Source organism: Dendrobates tinctorius, unplaced genomic scaffold, assembly GCF_039654945.1.
Source record: "Dendrobates tinctorius isolate UK_male_01 unplaced genomic scaffold, ASM3965494v1 ptg000142l, whole genome shotgun sequence".
Taxonomy (NCBI): Eukaryota; Metazoa; Chordata; class Amphibia; order Anura; family Dendrobatidae; genus Dendrobates; species Dendrobates tinctorius.
The window spans coordinates 1,349,129-1,376,303 of record NW_027361809.1 but is presented as its reverse complement, the minus strand read 5'-3'; the positions used below and the strand labels follow the sequence as shown (position 1 = coordinate 1,376,303).

The 27,175-nt window shown below is 49.6% G+C and overlaps 1 protein-coding gene across 2 annotated transcripts in view; it reads right to left on the bottom strand.

Annotated features, from left to right (window-relative positions):
- STK33 (serine/threonine kinase 33) overlaps positions 1-27,175 on the bottom strand; it is a 53,991-nt gene that overhangs the window by 7,077 nt on the left and 19,739 nt on the right. For both annotated transcript variants that reach the window (XM_073545207.1, XM_073545206.1), the window contains exons 2-11: positions 23,852-23,968; positions 16,323-16,436; positions 16,119-16,223; positions 15,191-15,329; positions 8,940-9,028; positions 7,968-8,055; positions 7,497-7,572; positions 4,034-4,146; positions 2,892-2,977; positions 1,969-2,181 (exon numbers count right to left, since the gene is read on the bottom strand). In XM_073545207.1, coding sequence (XP_073401308.1) covers positions 1,969-2,181; positions 2,892-2,977; positions 4,034-4,146; positions 7,497-7,572; positions 7,968-8,055; positions 8,940-9,028; positions 15,191-15,329; positions 16,119-16,223; positions 16,323-16,436; positions 23,852-23,968 — 1,140 coding nt within the window. The remainder of the gene's footprint in view (positions 1-1,968; positions 2,182-2,891; positions 2,978-4,033; positions 4,147-7,496; positions 7,573-7,967; positions 8,056-8,939; positions 9,029-15,190; positions 15,330-16,118; positions 16,224-16,322; positions 16,437-23,851; positions 23,969-27,175) is intronic.

Here is a 27,175-nt window from a genome sequence, read left to right as displayed (position 1 = left end):
GTAGTATGGGCACTCAAGAAGTTGCAACCATATTTGTATGGACGACAGTTTTCCCTCCTAACGGACCATAATCCCCTAGTCTGGCTTAATCAGGTCTCCGGAGACAACGCCAGATTACTGCGGTGGAGTTTAGCCCTACAACTTCTGGACTTCACCATCCACCACAGACCCGGCAAACAAAATGGTAACGCCGATGGACTAAGTCGACAAACGGAACTTGTACCAACCCCATAAACTTCAGTCATCCCCAAACCGATCCGTTGAGGATCAGACTGTGTATGCCGATCGCGTCGCTGAAAAGGGGAGCCGTGTTACAGAACCACTCAGCACCCAGAATATGTTGTGCAGTTATATGTATGTATAATAGGTTCCATGTGAGATGCATGTCCCTAATGTATCAGCAGTGTCCGCCCTCCCCCCACCTTTGTAATTTCCACAGTAAACATCGGCAGGCTCCGGCCACCTGCGGTTTTTGTAATGCATGTCTGGCCTGACGCTTGTCTATTGGCCGGCCCTCTGTATCTGTGTGATATATTCTGTGTCCTGTGAGTAAAGTGTTATCAGACTGGAAATACATGGAGAAGCAGTGATCTTTTATATGCGCCCATGCACCCAGAGGGATTCCAGCCAGCGTCATTCATTCAGACTCCAGCCAACGCAGAGCGGACCTCCGAAAACACGGGGTGGTACTGAAAGAGGTAACCCAGCTTGGAAGACCCCGTTACAGGCAGAAATATTCTTTTTGTACTTGGTAATCGCATTTTTGTGAACGTTTTCTCACGTCATTATGTACCCCGTCCTCCTGTATAGTACACTGTCCCCCGTGCTGGTGTTGGAGCAGCATTTAGTGCGCAGTCAGCTCCGGCTACTTTCTAAGTCTCAAGGGCTGACTACAAATTGCTGCAAGAAGCAAAATTGGGCAACTTGAGCTTCCCCCTTTACAGAGGGGCTCACACGATATTTGGCCGCACATACGTTGCGTTACATTACTGCGATGCAGGTGAATGGGATCGCATTGTTACTGCAAGATGTAAAATATTCCAAACAATGGGACACTGCACCCCGTGCCCTGCATTATGCTGCGGTGTAGCTGATCATTGGCCGGGTGTCCGTGTACACCGCTCTAGCTGCAGAAAACTGGACGATCTCTGAACCAATTGTGCAGGTACCAAGTGTAATATGGAGCTCGGGGGAAGGACACATTTACCCCCGAGCACAGACACAAGCGTAGGGTCTGTGACGCTGCCGGCGGATGTTGTGTTTGCAGCCACGGAGCTTTACACAAAATCCTCGCTCCCCACAATCAGATAAAACAAAGCTCCGCATTAGGCCGATGCGCGACTCCGCTCTGCGGCCGTCTCGTCTGTAAGTCAGAAGATGACATTTACTGTCCAGTAAAAAGACTGTGAAAACGTCGCTCAGATATACGGCGCGGCGGGAAAATATCAGATCCTCCAATAAACCGCAAATAACAATAAAACGGAGACTTTATGGGACCATGAAGGAAAACATCACTCGTTAAATGAGGTTTAACGCGGCAATATCTTCGCTACGATCTCTGTGCCGCCATAAATCACCGATCAGTTACCGGGCAAGAAGGCGGTGCCACCATAAATCACCGATCAGTTACCGGGCAGAAGGCGGTGCCACCAGAAATCACCGATCAGTTACCGGGCAGAAGGCACTGCTGTCACAAATCACCGATCAGCTACCGGGCAGACAGTGCTGCCGTCATAAGACACCAGTTACCGATCAGTAGGCTCCACTGCTGTACATTACCGATCAGTTATCGAGCAGACAGCACTATCGCTGTAAATCACCAATAAGTTAACAGGCAAAAGGCGCTGCCGCCGTAAATCACCGGTAAGTTACCGGACACACAGCGCTGCTGCCTTAATCACCAGTAAGTTACAGAGAACCCCGGGCGCCTACACATAGTACCGGGGACACATTGCCTTTGCTGTGTACCGGTTTTGTTGGCGTAGATGGTTTGCTGCTGCAGCTGTCGGTCTCGGATGTCCCGTTGCTGCTGGCTGGGCTGCTCCTATCCTCCACTGCGTCCAACGCCCTGGGACTGCCATTTGAATCGCTCTCCAGATGGTCATCGTTGTCTGGGCTGTTTCTCCAAGTCTTCATCATTTCCAGCACATTGGACGGTCTCTGGACGCTGCTGGTGTCCCCCTGACAAGTAACGTTATAAGAGCGTAATGTCTCCTGCCCAATTTTATACAAAGGAGAACAGTTCACCCAGCTGCACCCATCCCACCCAATTATCTGGAGACAATGCTATCCGGAGGGAGAGGACAATGGAGGACAGGGTCGGCCGGTGGGGAGGCAGAGGCATCCAGTGGGAGAACAGGGTCCGGATGGAGGAGGGGTAGTACAGGGGGTTGGAGGAAGTAAGGATGGGAGGATTTGGAAAAAAGAAGTCAAAAGGACAGAGGGATAAGTTAGGGATATATGGAAGATGACCGGGTGGTCAGAGGACAGTGGGGTCAGGAGGGAGGACGACAGAGTGGTCAGAGGACAGTGGGGTCAGGAGGGAGGACGACAGTAGTCAGAGTACAGTGTGGTCAGGAGGGAGGACGACAGTAGTCAGAGTACAGTGTGGTCAGGAGGGAGGACGACAGTAGTCAGAGTACAGTGTGGTCAGGAGGGAGGACGACAGAGTAGTCAAGAGTACAGTGAGGTCAGGAGGGAGGAAGACCGGGTGGTCTAGAGGAGGAGGATGGACGACATCATTTATCTGAGCGTCCGTGTGTATGGGGGGAGAGGGTGCAGATATCAGCCAGTGGGTAAGGACCGGTTGATCACACGGTTATGATTTCTGGGGGTCTCTGGGTGGAAGGATATGATGAGGCAGGTGTCCATGTAATGGTGCTGGAACTTACTGTAATCCAGGTGTTGTCGAGCAGCTCGTTGGCGGTGATCCGGTCGGCAGGATCCACTCTCAGAAGTTTCTGTAGAACGTCTTTCGCTGGAAGGAAATAAAAAAAACAAAAAAACAAAAACCAGTGCTTTACTATGAGAAGTGCATCACGTACGGCGTAGCTATGTGGCCAGTCGCATCACGTACGGTGTCGCCACGTATTTGGTCACATCGGGAATAGCGTCGCTATATGTCACAAAGGTTAATCTATTTCTACAGTCTCCGCTTGCGGTCAGGGAATGGATTTTATTGACATCTAAAGATTTAAAACTCGCCCCAGTCTAGTAATGTAGACGGTGATGTCATTGTATCCGGTCTACAGATATCATCTCTGCACACTTTGTGCACAGTTCTCAGTACCTCCGCTTGCTGTGTTTCAGGAGGACCATGTTGGGCAATGGACAGACGGGAGCGCGGCCCCGGCACAGGCACGGGAGCTTCCGTCTGTCGATCACTTGAACAGTACAGGATTTTTATGTCCTGCAAGAAACAGCAAGCAAAGATCTTGAAACAAGAGAAAATGACAATGAAAGTAGAGAAAGAAATTGTATAAAGAATTTTTGTCGAGTCTGGAGGTCACAGATGTCATCACATCTTCTGTGGATCGGTGAGAACTTGTAATGTGGGGATAACCCTCGCAGTTACTGATGACTGGAAGCCATTTGTGTCTTAAGATCTGTCCTTGTTTTTCAGGCAAATAGCTGGATGTGGTGGAATAAGTGGAGGCTCTGGGGGGGCAGGCGTTCTGTGTGGAGCCCCCCACGGTCGGTGTGTATAACAGCACTTGACTGTTCTGGATATTGCGGCAGCCCTGGGCGTCTATGTGCAGGAGATGGCGGCATTAGACTCAGGCTGTGATATTAGGTAATACAGGCGTCGGGCTGTTCTCCATTGTGAGAGACGCGGGCTAATGTAAGCGATCGATGGCTGAACCTTTCCTAAGTACACGTCCCTGTCAGCCGAACAATGGCCGCTCTGCCCGGCGTGGCGGCTGCTAAAAGGCTCTTTATTTGTAGTGGTTCGGCCGGGGCTGCCAACAGCCATTAAAAGCCTTTTCTCTGCGACACGCTGCTTCTGTCCTTGGCATTCTGCGTGGGCACTTACCCGCCTCGCTCACCGACTGCCACACCAGAGACGAAAAGTTTAGTTCCCCTCGCTTTATGTGTTCGAAGAGTTTATCCTCCGAGCTTCCCATGAATGGCGGATCCCCAGACAACCTGAGGAAATACAAACACAATCAGGGGACCTAGGACCTGGAGTAGTACCCCCATCATACCACTGCCTGCAAAGTACATGGAGCAATGTAGATTCTCCCCACAACTGCAGCACTAAAATTTCACTTTTGATGCCAGTTCTGAGATGATGGCACTGCTGGACATCTTCTGATCTGTAAGGGAAGGAACATGATGCGACTCATCTGCTGCACCAGGTTTCCTTGGCTGAACGCTGTGGCTATGGCCCTCAAAGTTGCACATTATTGGTGATGCTTCTTCTTGAAGGACACTCCGAGGGCCCAGTATGTTGTAAAATCTTTGCCTAGGAGATACCTTGTTGATGCAGTATAACTACCTTGTGTCTTGTTGCTGTGCTCAGTCTAGCCATGACTGTGATACTGTCATCCACAACCTCACCTTTGTATAAGTGTTTGGCTGATCCTCGGTTCTCAACCTCCCAAATGGCTGTTCCATCCTCCATAATAAATGATCATTATCACGTTTGGTAGAATTTGTTAGACAGTTGGCCATAGCCCTGGGTGCATTTGCAGTCAGGGATTTTGCAGAAATGACAAAGACGGGCGGTTGCCAGCTACTGATGACAGAGGTGAAGGGCAGTCGCCAGCTACAGATGACGGAATTGAAGGGCGGTCGCCATCTACCGATGACTGAGGTGAAGGGCGGTTGTCCGCTACTTTTGTAGTGTGTTTTTCACACCTGCCTAAAACTTTTGAACAGTACTGTCTGTACTATCTGCAGGTATGTCATATGTCTGATACGGGTGGGATCCACATGCTCGCCTTTATCCAGAATACCCAGTGACTGCATAAACTGAGCTGCATCCATCTGACGTAGAGGAGTCCGTGAACTAAGTGCCTGTAATATACTACTGGTAGCCATGATCCAGGGTGGGCTGCAGAGATCAGGCATCCATCCATGTCCTGCTACACGTTACTCCATATTACTGATCAGCCGAGGAGCTGCAGTTACGTTCCGGATTATCAGATGTCAGGCATTTCCCCGTGTGGATGCAGTGCGCCGGGCCTGCCTGTAGGAGTCGCCGTTACTCCTCCTATTATCTTGACTAATATATGGCTTCTTTTCATGGTAGTCAATTATTTCGTTGCTCAGTGTAACCCAATTTCACAACTGTCAGCGCCGGCGCCATTACATAATGATCCTCATCAAAATGCAAATTCCTTTTATTTGTTTTGCAGACGTATAAAGATATTATAGACGGAATAATGAAAATCACAATTAGTCACTTGAGAGAGCAGAGAATTGCGCCCCCCGATTTATGCCTTGTTTTCACGCCATGATCGCGGTGCTAAAAAAATAAATAAAATATATATTGAGGGTGTATATATATATATATATATATATATATATATATATATATATATATATATATAAAAAACCCTCAATCAGCAATGACACTGGCAAGACGGCAAGACTGATGTGGGGAGGAGACTATAACTGAAACGGCGGCTCTGCAAATAAAACGACAGGACACCGATTCCAAATTCAACTTCACGACGCGCACATCATTCCCGACACCGAGGAGCTGCGTCCCACAACCTAAATGTGTCTGACCACCGGCTGATGCTGACGTGTGACAGCAGACGCTCCACTTCCCGCAGGAGACCCATACACGCATACTGTGCGGGACATAAGGGAAGTCTGTACACAGGCACAATGTGGGGCAGGAGGTCTCTGTGCCCCACGTCTCAGGACGCTGCAACTATCTGATCGCACAAGACAGAACAGAGTCCGAAAGAGAGGAAACAAAAGGCGGAGCTGCAAACAGGAGACGGAAAGACAAGGGGGCTGGGGGCGGCACAAAGACAAGGCGAGGGGGGATGGGGGCAGCGAAAAGACAAGGAGAAGGGGGCTGGGGGCAGCACAAAGACGAGGCGAAGGGGGCTGGGGGCGGCAGAAAGACAAGGTGAGGGGGGCTGGGGGCAGCATAAAGACAAGGCGAGGGGGGCTGGGGGCGACGGAAAGACAAAGTGAAGGTGGCTGGGCGGGCGACGGAAAGACAAGGCAAGGGGAGCTGGGGGCAGCGAAAAGACAAGGCGAAGGTGGCTAGGGGCGGCCTGAAGACAATGCGAGGGGGGCTGGGGGCGACGGAAAGACAAAGTGAAGGTGGCTGGGCGGGCGACGGAAAGACAAGGCAAGGGGAGCTGGGGGCAGCGAAAAGACAAGGCGAAGGTGGCTAGGGGCGGCATGAAGACAATGCGAGGGGGGCTGGGGGCGACGGAAAGACAAGGCAAAGGTGGCTGGGCGGGCGACGAAAAGACAAGGCAAGGGGTTAGAGAGAAGGTAAGGAGAGCGGCGCTGGCGTGTGCAGTTAGGCTGTGTACCCATGTTGAGTTTAAGCGTTTGTCGCTGCGGAAACGCTTAAAAAGCTAGGTAAAACGCATCCCTATGCAATCCTATGGGATTCTGCAGTTGCTGTGCTAATGCTGCGGATTATTCCGCTGCGGTATCGCATAGCGGAAAAATCTGCAGCATGTCCATTAATTTTGCGGAATCGCAGCGATTCCTCCGCCATACGATTGCACTGAAAAGCTCACTTTACACATGTGGCTATGCCCATCATGCGTAAAGTGAGCGCTTCATGTGCGGATGGTACCCAGGGTCTGGAGGAGAGGTGACTATGCCCTGGGTACCATATTCCTGTTAAAAATAGGGATATACTCACCCTCTGTCGGCCCCTGGAGTCCTCAATGGCGCTGCCGGCAAGTTCCGTTCCCTGGCGTGCTTTGAGAGAATAACCTCTGATGATGTAGTGGTCACGTGATCATGACGTCACAAAGGTCCATCGTGCAAAGCACGCCTGGGAACGGAACTTGCCGGCAGCGCCGTTGAGGACCAGGATCACTGCTGAGATCGGGGGCCGCCAGGAGGTGAGTATATCCATATTTTTTTATTATTTTTTACATTCTTTTACTATTGATGCAGCATAGGCAGCCTCAATAATAAAAAGGTGGTCACACTTGTCAAGCACTATACTGTGTGTAACCAACCTGTCAATCACTTTTCCAAGTGATGCTTCAAATCGCAAGGAAAAGCGCAAGCATTCTGCAAGCTAAAAACGATTGCGTTTTGCGGGAAAATACATGCGATTTCCACATGCATTTTACCCGCGGCGGGAAGTTGCGGAAATGCTGTGGACAATTCCGCAGCATTCCTGCAACGTGGGCACATAGCCTTATAGCGTGCCCTGTTCAGGACAGAGGCTGATGGGCGCCGCACTGCATGCTATAGGTAACACCGACTCTCCTCACTCTTGAGGGAACTGGGGGGTGAAGGCCTCGTCCTTCCAGGAAGGACCCCTGCTGCCTACTTACAGCATGTACATGATGACCCCGATGCTCCAGATGTCGCACTGCTGACTGTAGTCATGCGCGTTGATCACTTCGGGAGCTGCCAGTAAAGTATAAACACGAATATTAATAATACAGAAATCACTTATAAATGCTTAAACACGCGGCGCAGCGATTCCGCTGATGGGGTCTAATTTATTCCCCGATGAGTCCCGGACGACAGCAGATGTGGAGATGAATTATGTACAGACCTGCTCAGTCCGTGCTTCCCCCCACAGAAGTGATGACTGGAGGAATATCCGGATGAGCGGTGACTTTTTAATTGTTGGCAGTGACTGCGGAGCAGCTGGGGAGCGGCGCGGAGGTATATATAAGAGACAGGCGTAAATGTTTGATGTGGCGGCTGCTGATCCCGCGAAACAGCACCCAACGGGACGGACCTGCCACGTCCGTACATCCTCACAGCCCCCTAAGTAGTGACTCTGGCGATCTTACCCATATATATCGGGGTCCCACAGGTGGACTGCAACATGTTTTCACTGCCAACTCCACCTTTCTGCACGGCCAAACCGAAATCGGTCACCTGATCACAGAAAACACAATAATTAGTAAATTACATCACAGCAGATGTATTTCAGTCTCCGGTTTATAAGAGGCGGTGGAGGGGGGCGGTGGGCCGCTTCTCCCGCCGGGACGCGCAGAGGGGGGCGGTGGGCCGCTTCTCCCGCCGGGACGCGCAGAGGGGGCGGTGGGACGCTTCTCCCGCCGGGACGCGCAGAGGGGGGCGGTGGGACGCTTCTCCCGCCGGGACGCGCAGAGGGGGGCGGTGGGACGCTTCTCCCGCCGGGACGTGCAGAGGGGGGCGGTGGGACGCTTCTCCCGCCGGGACGTGCAGAGGGGGGCGGTGGGCCGCTTCTCCCGCCGGGACGCGCAGAGGGGGGCGGTGGGCCGCTTCTCCCGCCGGGACGCGCAGAGGGGGGCGGTGGGCCGCTTCTCCCGCCGGGACGCGCAGAGGGGGGCGGTGGGCCGCTTCTCCCGCCGGGACGCGCAGAGGGGGGCGGTGGGACGCTTCTCCCGCCGGGACGCGCAGAGGGGGGCGGTGGGCCGCTTCTCCCGCCGGGACGCGCAGAGGGGGGCGGTGGGCCGCTTCTCCCGTCGGGACGCGCAGAGGGGGGCGGTGGGCCGCTTCTCCCGCCGGGACGTGCAGAGGGGGGCGGTGGGACGCTTCTCCCGCCGGGACGCGCAGAGGGGGGCGGTGGGACGCTTCTCCCGCCGGGACGCGCAGAGGGGGGCGGTGGGACGCTTCTCCCGCCGGGACGCGCGGGGGTCACTTTTCTTTATGGGGACTGGGGTCCACCAGCTTACTGTTTGCAGTAAAGGCCAGCAGACGTGCCTGACTGCAGCTCTGGTCTATAACACAGAACGTGCATAAGTTCAGACAGGAGGAGCAGATCCCGCACAGCACACCTTTATGTTCAGCGCCATCACTTCACCTTCTGCTACGTCCGGGCTCTGCACTAAAATGTTTTCTAACTTCAGATCACGGTGGACGATGTCTATAAGAAAGAATCAAGATTTTATCAACAAGAGACCCCACAATGTCTAACGTCATGTAAGTGTAAAGACCGGACCCTCACTGTCTGCAACGAGCTATAGTCACTGGACGTGGAACAATGTAAACCCCATTATATGAGCTCAATATGGATTCCCACTAACAACCAGCAGAATAGTGAGTGCAGCTCTGGGGTATAATACAGGATGTAACTCAGGATCAAACTCAGGATCAGTAATGTATGTACACAGCGACTGCACCAGCAGAATAGTGAGTGCAGCTCTGGAGTATAATACAGGATGTAACTCAGGATCAGTAATGTATGTACACAGTGACTGCTCCAGCAGAATAGTGAGTGCAGCTCTGGGGTATTAATACAGGATGTAACTCAGGATCAAACTCAGGATCAGTAATGTATGTACACAGCGACTGCACCAGCAGAATAGTGAGTGCAGCTCTGCAGTATAATACAGGATGTAACTCAGGATCAGTAATGTATGTACACAGTGACTGCTCCAGCAGAATAGTGAGTGCAGCTCTGGGGTATTAATACAGGATGTAACTCAGGATCAGTAATGTATGTACACAGCGACTGCACCAGCAGAATAGTGAGTGCAGCTCTGGAGTATAATACAGGATGTAACTCAGGATCAGTAATGTAATGTATGTACACAGTGACTGCACCAGCAGAATAGTGAGTGCAGCTCTGGGGTATAATACAGGATGTAACTCAGGATCAGTAATGTATGTACACAGTGACTGCTCCAGCAGAATAGTGAGTGCAGCTCTGGGGTATAATACAGGATGTAACTCAGGATCAGTAATGTATGTACACAGCGACTGCACCAGCAGAATAGTGAGTGCAGCTCTGCAGTATAATACAGGATGTAACTCAGGATCAGTAATGTATGTACACAGTGACTGCTCCAGCAGAATAGTGAGTGCAGCTCTGGGGTATTAATACAGGATGTAACTCAGGATCAGTAATGTATGTACACAGCGACTGCACCAGCAGAATAGTGAGTGCAGCTCTGGAGTATAATACAGGATGTAACTCAGGATCAGTAATGTAATGTATGTACACAGTGACTGCACCAGCAGAATAGTGAGTGCAGCTCTGGGGTATAATACAGGATGTAACTCAGGATCAGTAATGTATGTACACAGTGACTGCTCCAGCAGAATAGTGAGTGCAGCTCTGGAGGATAATACAGGATGTAACTCAGAATCAGTAATGTAATGTATGTACACAGTGACTGCACCAGCAGAATAGTGAGTGCGGCTCTGGAGTATAATGCAGGATGTAACTCAGGATCAGTAATGTAATGTATGTACACAGTGACTGCACCAGCAGAATAGTGAGTGCAGCTCTGGAGTATAATACAGGATGTAACTCAGGATCAGTAATGTAATGTATGTACACAGTGACTGCTCCAGCAGAATAGTGAGTGCAGCTCTGGATTATAATACAGGAGGTAACTCTGGATCAGTAATGTAATGTATGTACACAGTGACTGCACCAGCAGAATAGTGAGTGCGGCTCTGGAGTATAATACAGGATGTAACTCAGGATCAGTAATGTAATGTATGTACACAGTGACTGCACCAGCAGAATAGTGAGTGCGGCTCTGGAGTATAATACAGGATGTAACTCAGGATCAGTAATGTAATGATAAATTGGTGTTTAACCGCTTAGCGACCGCCGATACACCTTTTAACGGCGGTATTTAACTGTACTAAAAACCACAGCGCCGCTAATTCACGGCGCTGTGGAGAAAGTGAATAGCGCCCCCCAGTGTCGGATTTTCTCCGGGGTCTCGGCAGCCGGGGGTAGCCAAGACGCCAGAGAACATGAATCAGGCGGTTTTTACTGACCCCGCTTTTGCGCTCGCCGTTATTAACACTATAACGGCGACCGCAAAAAAAAAAAAAAAAAGCCGCGATTTTGCATTAAATTTCTCTTTCCTCTGATGTGATCGCACATCAGAGGAGAGAGAAAGAGGGTCCCTGATCCCCCCCCGGTACCTCTCCGTGGTTCTCTGTCCCCTCCCGGTGGTCCTGTGTCCCGCCGATGTCCTCCGGTGGGCGCCGCCATCTTGGATCCGGAAGAAAATGGCGGGCGCATGCGCAGTGCGCCCGCTGGGAGTCTGCCGGCTCCGGCTGGCAGATTCCATTCATTCATTTTGATTACTATGACAAACTATCATCGTGATCAAAATAAACAAAATAGTACATAATCCCCCGTTTATCACCCCCTTAGTTAGGCCAACATAACGAAATAAAGAAAATAGTTTTGTTTTTTTTTTCAGTTTTCCATTAAGGTTAGGGTTGGGCTAGGGTTAAGGCGAACTAGGATTAGGGTTAGAATTAGGGTTAGGGTTGGGATTAAGGTTAGGGGTGTGTTGGGGTTAGGGTTGGAGCAAGAATTGAGGGGTTTCCACTATTTACTAACTTTGGGGGTCTAAAAAAAAATTCACCTTTGTGGAAATAAAAAAAGACTTTATTTTCACGGCTCTGCGTTTATAGACTTCTGTGAAGCGCTTGGGGGGTTCAAAGTGCTCACCACATATCTAGATAAGTGCCTTGGGGGGGGGGTCTAATTTCCAAAATGGGGTCACTTGTGAGGGGTTTCCACTGTTTAGGCACATCAGGGGCTCTGCAAACGCAACATGACGCCCACAGACCATTCCATCAAAGTCTGCATTCCAAAATGGTGCTCCTTCCCTTCCGAGCTCTCCCATGCGCCCAAACAGTGGTTCCCCCCCACATATGGGGTATCGGCGTACTCAAGACAAATCGCACAACAACTGTGGGGGTATGATTTCTCCTGTTACCCTTGTAAAAAATAAAAATTTGGGGGCGAAAAGATCATTTTTGTGGAAAAAAATGGATTTTTTATTTTCACGGCTATACATTATAAACTTCTGTGAAGCACTTTAAGGTTCAAAGTGCTCACTACACATCTAGATAAGTTCCTTGGGGGGTCTAGTTTCCAAAATGGGTCACTTGTTGGAGGTTTCCACTGTTTAGGCACATTAAGGGCTCTCCGAACGCAACATGGCATCCGATCTCAATTGCAGCCAATTCTGCGTTGAAAAAGTCAAACGGCGCTCCATCCCATGCAAGCTCTGCCATGCGCCCAAACAGTGGTTTACCCCCACATATGGGGTATCGTCGTATTCAGGAGAAATTGTACAACAAATTTTGTGGTTGATTTTCTCTTTTAACACTTGTGAAAATAAAAAAATTGGTTCTGAATTAAAATTTTTTGCAAAAAAAAGTTAAATGTTAATTTTTTCCTTCCACATTGCTTTAGTTCCTGTGAAGCATGTAAAGGGTTAATAAACTTCTTGAATGTGGTTTTGAGCACCTTGAGGGGGTCTAGTTTTCAGAATGGTGCCAATTTTGGGTATTTTCTGTCATGCACACCCCTCAAAATGACTTCAAATGTGATGTGGTCCCTAAAAAAAAAAAAAAATGGTTTTGTAAATTTTGTTGTGAAAATGACAAATCGCTGGTCAACTTTTAACCCTTATAACTTCCTGACAAAAAAATTTTGCTTCCAAAATTGTGGTGATGTAAAGTAGACATGTGGGAAATGTTATTTATTAAGAAATTTGTGTGACACATCTCTGATTTAAGGGCATAAAAATGTAAAGTTTTAAAATTGCTAAATTTTCGCCATATTTGTTGTTTTTCATAAATAAACACAAGACGTAAATCGAAGAAATTTTACCACTAACATGAAGGACAATATGTCACGAAAAAATAGTGTCAGAATCAGCAGGATCCATTAAAGCGTTCCAGAGTTATAACCTCATAAAGGGACAGTGGTCAGAATTGTAAAAATTGGCCCGGTCATTAAGGCCGGTTTCACATTTGCGTATCAGGGCGCAGCGACGGCCTTCGCACGGCCGCTAAGCCCCGCCCCTGCCGCGCCTCCGCCGGTAGCTCCGCCTATCGACGCATGACGCTGTATTCGTCCCCTCTATCACTGGGGACACAGGCCGTGCGCAGTATGCGTTTGGCGGCGCATGCGTCCTTTTGATGTTGCGCCGACCTGCGCCAAACGCAACCTGTTGCAATTTGGTTGCGCTCAGCACACCGAAAAAAGGACGCATGCGCCGCCAAACGCATTACTGCGCACGGCCTGCGTCCCCAGTGATAAAGATAGGGGACACAGGACACATGCAGCGTCATACGCCGATAGGCGGAGCTACCGGCGGAGGTGCGGCAGGGGGCGGGGCTTAGCGGCGGCCATGCGCAGGCCGTCGCTGCGCCCTGATACGCAAATGTGAAACTGGCCTAAGCTGCAAACTGGCTCTGTCACTAAGGGGTTAATTAAAAAAACAAAGCGGATTTCTTCTTGAAAGCTAACAATGTAATCAGTATTACAGCACCATTACTGACTGTCTTGTACTTTACATAAAATTCTGTGGAAAGCTTCTCTTTAACCCCTTAACAACCAGAGGTATTTTCGGTTTTGCGTTTTCATTTTTTGCTCCTCTTCTTCTCAGAGCCATATCTTTTTTATTTTTCAGTCAATATGGCCGTGTGACGGCTTGTTTTTTGCGGGACGAGTTGTACTTTTGATGAAATTGCAAAAAAAAAGTGGAATTCCACAACGGTTTTTTGGATTTTATTTTCACCATGTTCACCAAATGCTAAAGCTGACCGGCCATCATGATTCTCCAGGCCATTACGAGTTCACAGACACCAAACATGGCTAGATTTTTTTTATTTAAGTGGTGAAAATTTTTTTCCAAATTATTTGTTAAAAAAAAACCCAACTGCGCCATTTTCCGATCCCCGTAGCGTCTCCATTTTTCGAGACCTGGGCTTATTTTTTGTGTGCCGCGCTGATGTTTTTAATGATACCATGTTGGTGCAGAGACGATCTTCTGATCGCCCGTTATTGCATTTTCATGCAATGTTGCGGCGAACAAAAAAAACGTTATTCTGGCTTTTTGAATTTTTTTTTCTGGTTTTCTCCGTATAGCGATCGGGTTAATTCTTCTATTCTATTGATAGATCGGGCGATCCTGAACACGACGATACCAAATATGTATACGTTTGATTTTTTTTATTGTTTATTTCTGAGGCGGGGGGGGGGGGGGGTGATTTGAACTTTTATAGTTTTTAATACATTTTATTTTTACTTTTCATTTGCTTCAATAGTCTCCATGGGACAATAGAGGCTGCCACAACCCGATCGGCTCTATGTACCGGCCATCGATGATCAGATCACCTGTATGTAACAGAATTGCTCACTTGCTATGAGTGCCGTCCACCGGGTGGCGCTTGTAGCAATCAGGCAGTGACAAACATTGAGGTCTGCAGGAGCCCTCCGGTTGTCATGCCAACCCATCGGTGACCCGCGATCACGTGACGGGAGTCACCGCCGGGCAGATTTCTGGCTCAATTGCCGGAATTGCGAGGTAAATGCCGCTGTCAGACATTGACAGCAGCATTTAACGAGTTAATAGCCGCGGGTGGATCACAAGTCCACCCGCGGCTGTTCCGGGCACGTCAGATGTTCAAAACAGCTGACGTGTGCCGGGAAAGATGTGGGCTCAGCACCGGAACCCACATCAAAGGGAGGGAGTCCGACATCAGCATACTATTACGCCTAATGTCAGAAAGGGGTTAATTAAAAAAAAAAAAAATGCAAATATACAAGTAAAATATTGAGTATTCAGAGGTTTGGGTAGCTACACAGCATCGCACACATACGAGCGTCTGCCATGAAACAATTTCACCTTCTAGGTAATGAGATTTATCAGTAGTAAAGCCTGAAAAGCTCAGGTTTGTGCAATGCCCCAAAGCTTCCAGCAGAGGGAGGCAGCGTCCAGCCGCTCAGATGACAGGTCGGAGCTACCATCATCCTCACCTTCCTCTTCACATTATAATCAGGGGAAGCACCAAACGAACTTACCAGAAAGGAAGTTACAAAAGGCAGCAGAAAACGAGAGGGAAAGCCTTCAACTTTCCTCAATAAGCTGCTCGAAAATGGTGCATGCACCCCCTGTAAATAAATACAGCTCCTACAGTGGGCTGTCTGCTTCTCCAGGCTCCTGAAGAAGGTCCCTAAACACGATACCACCGCAGCGCCCACTCTCCAGCCTGCAGTACTGATCCTCCATCACTCAGCAGCGGAGCTGCATACCGTTCTTGTGCAGATAGGCGATGGCGAAGGCCAGGCTGTGGATGACGTGTCTGGTTTCACTCTCTGACAGCAGCTTCCTCCGGTGCAGGATCTTCCGCAGCTCTCCGCCTTCACACAACTCCATCACCAGGTAGACCCTCTGAAAGGCAAACATCCTCTCCAGTCACATCCACAGCTGCATCTCAAGGTTTCCATGTCTCTAAGACACAATGTGACAGCAGAATAGTGACTGCAGCTCTGGAGGTGACTGGAGGATAAGACATGATGTAACAGCAGAATAGTGAGTGCAGCTCTGGAGGTGAGTTGAGGATAAGACACAATGTAACAGCAGAATAGTGAGTGCAGCTCTGGAGGTGAGTGGAGGATAAGACACAATGTAACAGCAGAATAGTGAGTGCAGCTCTGGAGGTGACTGGAGGATAAGACACGATGTAACAGCAGAATAGTGAGTGAAGCTCTGGAGGTGACTGGAGGATAAGACAATGTAATAGCAGAATAGTGAATGCAGCTCTGGAGGCGAGTGGAGGATAAGACAATGTAACAGCAGAATAGTGAGTGCAGCTCTGGAGGTGACTGGAGGATAAGACACAATGTAACAGCAGAATAGTGACTGCAGCTCTGGAGGTGACTGGAGGATAAGACACGATGTAACAGCAGAATAGTGACTGCAGCTCTGGAGGTGACTGGAGGATTAGACACGATGTAACAGCAGAATAGTGACTGCAGCTCTGGGGGTGACTGGACTTTGTTTTACCCTTGCCTAGATGCAGTTTGATTCATGAAGTCATTTTCCAGACTTGAAAATTGCCATTTTTACTCCTTATTTCCTCCAGATAGCTACAGGAGCGGAGCCACAGAGGCGACAGTACAGGGTCTCTCCCTCCTGTGCCGTCTAACAATCTCTAATGACAGAATTCGGGGCACTCACCTTGGGCGTCTCGAACACTTCCTCCAGGTGGATGATGTGGTCGTGATTTACCCTTTTCAGGATGGAAACCTCCCGTTCCAGCAGTTTGACAGCGGAGCTCCCGGCCTGAAACGAGAGTGGCAGCATGAAGTCAGAGGAGTGCGGGCATGCTGGGAGCAGTAGTGGGCCTCATCAGATCGGAGTAACACAGAAGAAACGTTTCACCTTTTCTCTATGGACCTTCTTAATCGCCCACTTCTTCCCCGACTCCTTGTGCGTAGCTTCAATGACAACCCCAAAACTCCCTCGTCCCAACTCATTACCAAAGGTATAGATTTGCTACAACATAATAAAAAGGAAAAAAGAAAAAGGTTATGAGGTGAAAAAATTACAGCAAATGACACCTCCGATATAATGTACACGGGTCACGTCATACATGCCCGCATATACCGCGGCTCGGGAAAGTATTCACCCCCTCGGCTTTTACCCATTGTGTTACATTACAACCTGTGTGTAAATATTTGTGTGATGAGAAAAACATAAGTTACATTTATGGGATCAAGTTACTAAAAATTGTCATGTGCATATGTATTCACGCCTGCTGCGATGAAGCACCTAAAAAATTTTGGTTCAAGCAATTCTCTGACCGGACGTCCCCCTGTGTGCAATCTCAGTGTCACATGTCTGTCACTATATACACTTTACCTTCTCTGAAAGGCCACAGAGGTACCACTAACCAAACACCGCGAAGACCAGGGAGCTCGCCACACCCCACCGCGAAGACCAGGGAGCTCGCCACACCCCACCGCGAAGACCAGGGAGCTCGCCACACCCCACCGCGAAGACCAGGGAGCTCGCCACACCCCACCGCGAAGACCAGGGAGCTCGCCACACCCCACCGCGAAGACCAGGGAGCTCGCCACACCCCACCGCGAAGACCAGGGAGCTCGCCACACCCCACCGCGAAGACCAGGGAGCTCGCCACACACCACCGCGAAGACCAGGGAGCTCGCCACACACCACCGCGAAGACCAGGGAGCTCGCCACACCACCGCGAAGACCAGGGAGCTCGCCACACACCACCGCGAAGACCAGGGAGCTCGCCACACCCCACCGCGAAGACCAGGGAGCTCGCCACACACCACCGCGAAGACCAGGGAGCTCGCCACACACCACCGCGAAGACCAGGGAGCTCGCCACACACCACCGCGAAGACCAGGGAGCTCGCCACACACCACCGCGAAGACCAGGGAGCTCGCCACACACCACCGCGAAGACCAGGGAGCCCGCCACACCCCACCGCGAAGACCAGGGAGCTCGCCACACCCCACCGCGAAGACCAGGGAGCTCGCCACACCCCACCGCGAAGACCAGGGAGCTCGCCACACCCCACCGCGAAGACCAGGGAGCTCGCCACACCCCACCGCGAAGACCAGGGAGCTCGCCACACCCCACCGCGAAGACCAGGGAGCTCGCCACACCCCACCGCGAAGACCAGGGAGCTCGCCACACACCACCGCGAAGACCAGGGAGCTCGCCACACACCACCGCGAAGACCAGGGAGCCCGCCACACACCACCGCGAAGACCAGGGAGCTCGCCACACACCACCGCGAAGACCAGGGAGCTCGCCACACACCACCGCGAAGACCAGGGAGCTCGCCACACACCACCGCGAAGACCAAGGAGCTCGCCACACACCACCGCGAAGACCAGGGAGCGCTCCACACACCACCGTACAGACCAAGGAGCGTTCCACACACCACCGTACAGACCAAGGAGCGCTCCACAAACCACCGCGAAGACCAGGGAGATGTCCAAAACACCACCGTGAAGACCAGGGAGTAGATATGGGCAAAATTGAACAGTACAGTTCGTCGTCCATACCAAACACCTACTGTTCGGGCATGGACACCGAACACGGACGTCGCCAGGAAGTCAGTGTTAACTGTTCGGGTTCGGCTGCCTGAACACCGGGTGTTTGTGGTGTTGTCATGTGCATGACAGCGCAGCAAACACCATGCTGTCAAAAGACAGTGTGAGCACACAGCTGTGATCGGAGGTATAAAGTTTGCCTCCGGTCACTGGTGTCAGCGGATGGGACTACAGCTCTGACACCTGCAGCCGCTAATTACAGTTAGAGCAGGCGCGGCGGATGGAAGTATTCATTAGCCGCGCCTGCGCTTTAAAAAAATGGCTTGGGGGTCCCCCCCATTTTTGACAACCAACCTTGATGAAGCAGACGGCTGGTATTCTCAGGCTGGTAAGGGGCCATGGATATTGGTCACCCCAGGCTAAAAATACCAGCCCACAGCTGCCCAGAAAAGGCACATTTATTAGATGCGTGGGGACCCCTCTATTCTTGATAACCAGCCTTGCTGAAGCTGACAGCTGAGGGTTGCAGCCCCCAGCTGTAAGTTTGGCCTGGCTGGTTAGCAAAAATACAGGGGAATCCACACTTTATGTTTTGCAATTATTTATTTACAGCGCAGGAGCGGCTAATGAATACCCCCCATCAGCTGCTCCTACTCTCACTGTAATTAGTGGTAGCAGGTGTCGGATGATGGGAGCAGTAGTCCCATCCGCTGACACCAGTGACCGGAGGTAAACAGCAAACACTGGATGTTCAGGCCCCCCATTCAAGTGAATGGGGTCTGGGTTCAGGTCCTGTTTTGGTACCCGAACTTTTTGTAACTATTTGGCCAAACCTGTTGGACCCGAACATCCAGTTGTCCACCCATCTCTACACCACCATGAAGACCAGGGAGATCTCCAAACAAATCAGACAAAGTTGTGAGAATTACAAGTCAGGGTTTGGTTACAAATACCCGGAGAACCATCAAATCCATCGTCATCAAATGCAAAGAACATGGTACCTCAACAAACCTGCCAAGAGAGGGCGCCCACCAAAACAGTCAGCCTGAGCAAGGAGGGCATTAATCAGAGAGGCAGCACAGAGACCAAAGGTAACCCTGAAGGAGCTGCAGAGTTCCCAAGCAGAGACTGTAGCATCGGTAGCCTTTACTTAAACCAACCGAGCCTTACAATTTGTGTGTGTGTCAAAAGACATGTGGGAGACTCCCCAAATATATGGAGGAAGGTGCTGTGGTCAGAGGAGACCAAAATTGAAATTTTTGGCCACCAAGGTAAATGCCATGTCTGGTGTCAAACCAACACAGTTTATCAACACCTTCCTCACAGTGAAACATAGTGGTGGCAGTATCACGCCATGGGGATGTTTTTCGTCAGCAAGCACAGGGAAAATGGCCCAAGTCGAGGTGAAGATGAATGGTGAGAAATACAGGGATATTGGTGTAAATGTTCTGGAGTGGCAGAGTCAAAGCCCTGACCTTAATTCAATGGAGAATCTATGGTCAGACTTGAAGATTGCTGTTCACTGCAGGAAACCATTGAAGATGAAGGAGCTGGAGAAGTTTTGCTTTGAGGAAAGGGCAAAAATCCCAGTGGCAAGATGTGGAAATCTCAGACACGCAACCTAAGTGACTTGTAGCCGAATTACCACAAAAGCAAGATCTACAAAGTACTGACTTAAGGGGGGGTGAATAGTTATGAACACCGAAGTTTTCAGTAGTTTTGTCCCATTTGTTGTTTGCTTCACAAGTAAAAGAAAAAATAAATGCTAACATCTGTCAGCATGTTCTTTGATCTGATGCAAACACTCAACAGTGAAATTCCAAGTGGTCTGGTAGCAAAAGACAAAAAATAACTTTGTAAGGCACTGTACATCCAGAGCTGCACTCACTATTCTGCTGGAGCAGTCACTGTGTACATACATTACAGATCCTGAGTTACCTCCTGTATTATTCTCCAGAGCTGCACTCACTATTCTGCTGGTGCAGTCACTGTGTACAGACATTACATTACTGATACGGAGTTACATCCTGTATTATACTCCAGAGCTGCACTCACTATTCTGCTGGTGCAGTCACTGTGTACATACATTACTGATCCTGAGTTACATCCTGTATTATACTCCAGAGCTGCACTCACTATTCTGCTGGTGCAGTCACTGTGTACATACATTACTGATCCTGAGTTACATCCTGTATTATACTCCAGAGCTGCACTCACTATTCTGCTGGTGCAGTCACTGTGTACATACATTACTGATCCTGAGTTACCCCAATAAATACCCCAGAGCTGCACTCACTATTCTGCTGGTTCAGTCACTGTGTACATACATTACTGATCCTGAGTTACATCCTGTATTATACTCCAGAGCTGCACTCACTATTCTGCTGGTGCAGTCACTGTGTACATACATTACTGATCCTGAGTTACATCCTGTATTATACTCCAGAGCTGCACTCACTATTCTGCTGGTGCAGTCACTGTGTACATACATTACTGATCCTGAGTTACCTCCTGTATTATACTCCAGAGCTGCACTCACTATTCTGCTGGTGCAGTCACTGTGTACATACATTACTGATCCTGAGTTACATCCTGTATTATACTCCAGAGCTGCACTCACTATTCTGCTGGTGCAGTCACTGTGTACATACATTACTGATCCTGAGTTACATCCTGTATTATACCCCAGAGCTGCACTCACTATTCTGCTGGTGCAGTCACTGTGTACATACATTACATTACTGATCCTGAGTTACCTCCTGTATTATACCCCAGAGCTGCACTCACTATTCTGCTGGAGTATGTAATACCATTTTCCACGACTCCCCATGTGTGGAGGGGATATCACCTGTCGGCCGTTATTAGAACCTATTATATCTGCAGGATTCACAAGGTGTCAGTAGGGAATCTGATCCCTCCATCATTGCAGATCAATCACTCCATGCTGTGAGCACGTTCTCTGATGCCGCCATCGCCTGTCATTTCTGACAGCTGTAGACCCTGCCGCATTGTCACCCTGAGGATTTGACATGACTGCTGTGACTGACGAGAATCCACACAATGGCCATTATTCTCAGCTATGTTAATAATGCTCTGGTAATAGATTACAGGCTGTCACATCGGGGGCCGGCGCAGCGTCGTCAAGTGACCAACTCAACACAACAGTCCATATCAGGCCGGGTCACAAGGGCCACACAATATGGCGGAAAGAGACCCGAGGATGGGAAGCTTCATCCGAGGAAGAGAGACGAGAATCCAAGACCAAGATAAAACAAAAGGACAAAACCTGGACAATACCGTCCGGTCATGAAGAGGTTAATGGGGAACGTAGCATTCTACATAGTATGCAATTTTCTACATATATGATAATGCCCAGTATCAGAGAACGAGACAAGGCGGTGACCATGGTCCAAAAACGCCTTGTGCATGGATTACCACTCCATATGCTAATCTTAAAAAGGAGAAAACGGAGTAACGGATACAAAATATATGCAAAAGTATAAGTTTTATTAATACTCACATCAAGTGCTGACAAGTATACAAGTTGACTAAAATAGGGGGGATAAGCCCCAATGATACAACAATCAGGACAGACAAGGACAGGGTAAATAAAATGATACCAGAGCTCGAAATCTACATGGCACAACGTTCAGTCAGCCCATGGGCATTGCACATAACAGACATGTGTCTAATGGTAAAAGATAGTCAAATATGGCATACTCAATTAAATGTGTATTGTACATAGTTGTACATGTCTAGAGCGCAAAAAAAAACAAAAAACATCCAGAGGGGTCAATGTGCAAGTCCAATGGACACTGAACATAAATGAATCAATGACATGTGGAAGGATTCTTACATAGTAAATAACATATGTATCAGCATATCAAAACTGCGCAATTGTGCCAGAGAGAACCCGGGAGACGACCCGCCCAGCGGTCCAAATGACCGAAGTGTGGAAACAAGTAAAGGCAGGCTGCTTACCGGGGAGCAGAGGAGGTGAAGGCCCATGCAACGACACCCGACGTACGTTTCGCGCCTGCCACAGGCGCTTTATCAAGGGAGTGATAAAGCGCCTGTGGCGGGCGCGAAACGTACGTCGGGTGTCGTTGCATGGGCCTTCACCTCCTCTGCTCCCCGGTAAGCAGCCTGCCTTTACTTGTTTCCACACTTCGGTCATTTGGACCGCTGGGCGGGTCGTCTCCCGGGTTCTCTCTGGCACAATTGCGCAGTTTTGATATGCTGATACATATGTTATTTACTATGTAAGAATCCTTTCACATGTCATTGATTCATTTATGTTCAGTGTCCATTGGACTTGCACATTGACCCCTCTGGATGGTTTTTTTTTTTTTTTGGCGCTCTAGACATGTACAACTATGTACAATACACATTTAATTGAGTATGCCATATTTGACTATCTTTTACCATTAGACACATGTCTGTTATGTGCAATGCCCATGGGCTGACTGAACGTTGTGCCATGTAGATTTCGAGCACTGGTATCATTTTATTTACCCTGTCCTTGTCTGTCCTGATTGTTGTATCATTGGGGCTTATCCCCCCTATTTTAGTCAACTTGTATACTTGTCAGCACTTGATGTGAGTATTAATAAAACTTATACTTTTGCATATATTTTGTATCCGTTACTCCGTTTTCTCCTTTTTAAGAATAGTATGCAATTTTCTGGACATAAGAAAACATGGCAGAGGGAGACCGATACCGATCATCGAGAAGAGGCCAGGACAGAGGAAAAAAGAAAAAGAAAGACGGTCAAGCAAAGCAGGGAGAGAATTACAGCAGAGACAGAGACTTGGAGAGAGAACGAGGAGGCAGAGACTGAGCTCAAAGCAGAAGGAAGGAGGGGACAACACAGAAGTCAAAGCCAAGAGAAAACTGGGTAGAGACAGGTGACCGACGGAGGTCAGAACAGAGAAAAGAGATGAAGGAACAGAATACAGGACAGCAAGAAAAGAGGAAGAGGAATTGGTCAGGACATATAAAGAAGCAGCAGCAGCAACAGAAGAATGGACAATCAGAAATGAGAGCAGAGGAATAAGAGGACAGAGGCAGCGGTGGGACAGCGAGAGCAGAGGAAGAAGAGGACGACGACGCCAGCGGCGGGACAGTGAGAGGAGAGGAAGAAGGACAACGACTATGGCAGCGGCGGGACATTGAGCAGAGGAAGAAGTGGACGACGATGGCAGCGGCGGCACAGTGAGAACAGAGGAAGAAGAGGAGGATGATGGCAGCGGCTGGACAGCGAGAGCAGAGGAAGTAGAGGACAACGACGCCAGCGGCGGGACAGTGAGAGCAGAGGAAGAAGAGGACGACGACGCCAGCGGCGGGACAGAGATAGCAAAGGAAAGAGACGGCAGCGGTGGGACAGTGAGAGCAGAAGAAGAGGAAGACAACTACGGCAGCGGTGGGACAGTGTGCAGAGGAGGACGACAGTGGCGGGACAGTGAAGGCAGAGGAAAAAAAGGACGACGACGGCAGCGGTGGGACGAGAGCAGAGGAGGAGGACGGCGGCAGCGGCGGGACAGTGAGCAGAGGAAGACGGTGGGACAGTGAGAGCAGAAGAGGAGGATGACGGCAGCGGCGGGACAGTGAGCGCAGAAGAAGATGAGGACAACAGTGGGACAGTGAGAGCAGAAGAATAGGATGACGGCAGAACATCGAGAGCAGAAAAGGAGGAGGATGACTGGACAGAGCAGAAGATTAGGGTGATGGGACAGAGTAGAAGAAGAAGAGGATGACGACAATAGGAAAGAGAAGAGGAGGACGACGACAAAAGACGACATCAAGATGTTATAAAAAGAGAGAGGATTTAAGTCAAAAAAAGCAGACGGAGAAGAACGCTTGGATAGAAGACACAATACCTTGATGGCGGCTTCGTCGTCCATCCGGGTGTGTGGCACTTTATTCTCTGCGCTGCTGCTTCGAGACCACTGCGCCACCATCTTCCTCCCAGTATCTCGTCCTTCTGAGCTCAGCATCTTAAGTACAAGAAAATGATGAAGAGAAGGTTTTGTGGCCTGTGTGAAAGGAGACCTCCGGGGGAAAGACGTAAACCAAACACTGAGGAGCGGTGGAGGTGGGGTGTTCTACACCAACATTAGTGAACCGCAGTATTGTCTGTGGCAGCCACAACCCACCAACACTCGAGAGGGGACGGACACTCCGCGGGACATGGTCTCCTCTTACGTCACTTACTTTCCATAGTAACTATCACTACAGGTGGGCGTCGCACCAAGCTCCGCCCGCACCAAGCTCCGCCCCCGCGTTACCTGATGGCCATTCTCCTCACACTCCCACCAGCTCATTACCTCCTGTACGTTAGTGGCCGATCCTCGTCCTGGACAAAGGATTAATACAAATTTAACTGATAACATACAGAACGGAGGAGGCTTCCATGTGACCAGAGTCTCATCCTCACCAGGTTTTGTCATCATTGTGGCTGGAAACTAAACTGAGGAATTGTACAGATATTCTCAAAATCTCCATCTAGTTAATACTGGGCCTATAAACACTTCTGCTCCACATTACCCATCACAGCCTCTAATCTCTGCTGAACTTCTCCCGTGCTGCCTCCATACTCTGGAATGCTCTACCGTCTCCCGTCACATCCTCTCCCGCTGCAGATTTTCTCCTGTGCAGCAGCAATACACTGGAGCAGCCTACCCTGTCCTCTCACTGCCTCCTCCAGGACTTCTCAGATTCTGCACCCAGACTGTGTAATGGGCCCATCATCCCTCTCTCAGACTGTCTTATACACCTGTGAGATAGTGAATAGAGGTGACATACACTTAAGAGGACCCATCTCCTCACATGAGGTCTAAGTAAATGATTCCCATGAAAAGCAATTCTGGAGTGTCTTTCCCTACAGCTGTGCTGTGCCAGTACTCTTCTGTTCTCTCTGGTAATGTATGTACAAGTGTGTGGGGCAATAATACTCCCACTGACAGCACTGCTCCCGCTGCCCGCACTACTCTCGCTGACCGCACTACAGCACTAGTCCCGCTGACCGCACTAGTCCCGCTGACCGCACTAGTCCCGCTGACCGCACTAGTCCCGCTGACCGCACTACTCCCGCTGACCGCACTACTCCCGCTGACCGCACTACTCCCGCTGACCGCACTACTCCCGCTGACCGCACTACTCCCGCTGACCGCACTACTCCCGCTGACCGCACTACTCCCGCTGACCGCACTACTCCCGCTGACCGCACTACTCCCGCTGACCTCTTCTTGTTGCAGCTTGCAGACGCAGCCCTTTGACAATGGGAATGCAACAGCCAGTTACTCATACACTTCCAGGAAGAATCAGAGTAACCATGCAGGTTTATAAGGACACCATCTTCACAGCTGCTATTACTTGGGAATGTGATCATGTTATGAAGCAGACCGCCCGGAGTGCTGACGGGTTCCTCTGATGACGCCACCAGTCTCTATCCCGGTGACTCGTAGATGAAAAGCGACTGCTAGATTGTTCATACAAAGTCATCTATACACGGCATCCGGCTGCAGGAATAACTACCGTCGCAGGAGGGAGAGGTAATATAAAGAGTGAGATGAGGCTCCAAAGTCGGGGGGGCCCAACAGCCCAGGAGAGAAGAGTCACCCGGGCCGGTCCAGCTGCAGAAAATCCCATGTCGTCTACTCCAGTCACAGCTAGAGCTGCACACTCAATTCTGCTAGTTTTCTCTCCGGCTGCTTCCTCTGCCTGCATGCATCATCAGGTTGAGGTGTGGATTTTTCAGGGTTAGTAATAATGCACAGTACTGGAAAAGTGTAGCTGCAGCTCTGGATGTAACTAGAGTAAAACACAGAATAAGCCGCCATTATTATCCAGATTTCTCACTATGAAATATGGATTCATAAGATGCAAGGAGATAAAGAACACGTAATGAAGTTCTAGCACTAATTCCTTGCAATTGTGTTTTCAGGAATCTGCATAAAATGCTGGTTAATTGCAAGAGAGAAGTTACAGAGAGTCAGCTCCTTTGCCTGGGTGCTACCCGCTCTCCCCCAGCAGAGGGCGCTCCGCATCATTCCATCCACACTGATGGATACAAGTCACTACGGGAATCATTGGGATCACGATCCGACGATGGTTGTTAAATATTAGCACAGGGTACGGTGCCTGTGACGGCGCAGGGCGAGCGCGCCACCGGCCATTATTCCCTCCGCAGGATGAACGCTCAACAGATTAGTTTGGATTTCACTGAAAGATGAAACCAAAGAGCAAACGATTCCACAGCAACAAGTGAACTAATTACCGTAACGGAGACGAGGCGGAAGAGGGTTTCTCAATTTGGCAATTTTTTTTTTTTTTTTATAGGTTTCAACAACAAACAAAAATCATCACAATAATAGACACTGCCAAACCACAAAAACTATAAAACTGGCACAAAAGTGGTCAAAGGGCGTTACTGAAAGGGTTAAGTGACTTTGGGCCGCTGATGTCACAGTAAGAATCCACAGCTAGTGAGGCCCATAATCCATTGGGGCCAGAGGGACCCGGGGCTTATGCCAGGCATCACTATCTGAGGATTCTTACTGTGACATCCGCGGCCCAAAGTCATTTAACCCTTTCACTAACGCCCTTTGACCACTTTTGTGCCAGTTTTATAGTTTTCGTAGCCATTTATAAGTATCTTCCCATCCGGGCTCCTCACTGCAGCGTCTGCTATGGAAACTGCCAAGTAAGAAACCAACTTCAGCCTCGTTCACGTGAGCAGCCAGGAAGGTTTGTCATAGTGATCAGAGGAGGCAACGGGTCACCGACACCCAAGATGGTCCCGGGGACCAAGGATCCCATAAAATTATGCCTCCTCCCAGATCACACTGTCCCCCTAGGTATTACATCACGGGACTGATATCCGCCCCTCTTATAACGCTCCAGTACTGATATAACCCCCAGACATTACACCATATGTGACTGATATCAGCCTCTCTTATAACGCTCCAGTACTGATATAACCTCCAGACATTACACCATATGTGACTGATAACAGCCCCTCTTATAACGCTCCAGTACTGTTATAACCCCCAGACATTACACCATATGTGACTGATATCAGCCTCTCTTATAACGCTCCAGTACTGATATAACCTCCAGACATTACACCATATGTGACTGATATCAGCCCCTCTTATAACGCTCCAGTACTGATATAACCTCCAGACATTACACCATATGTG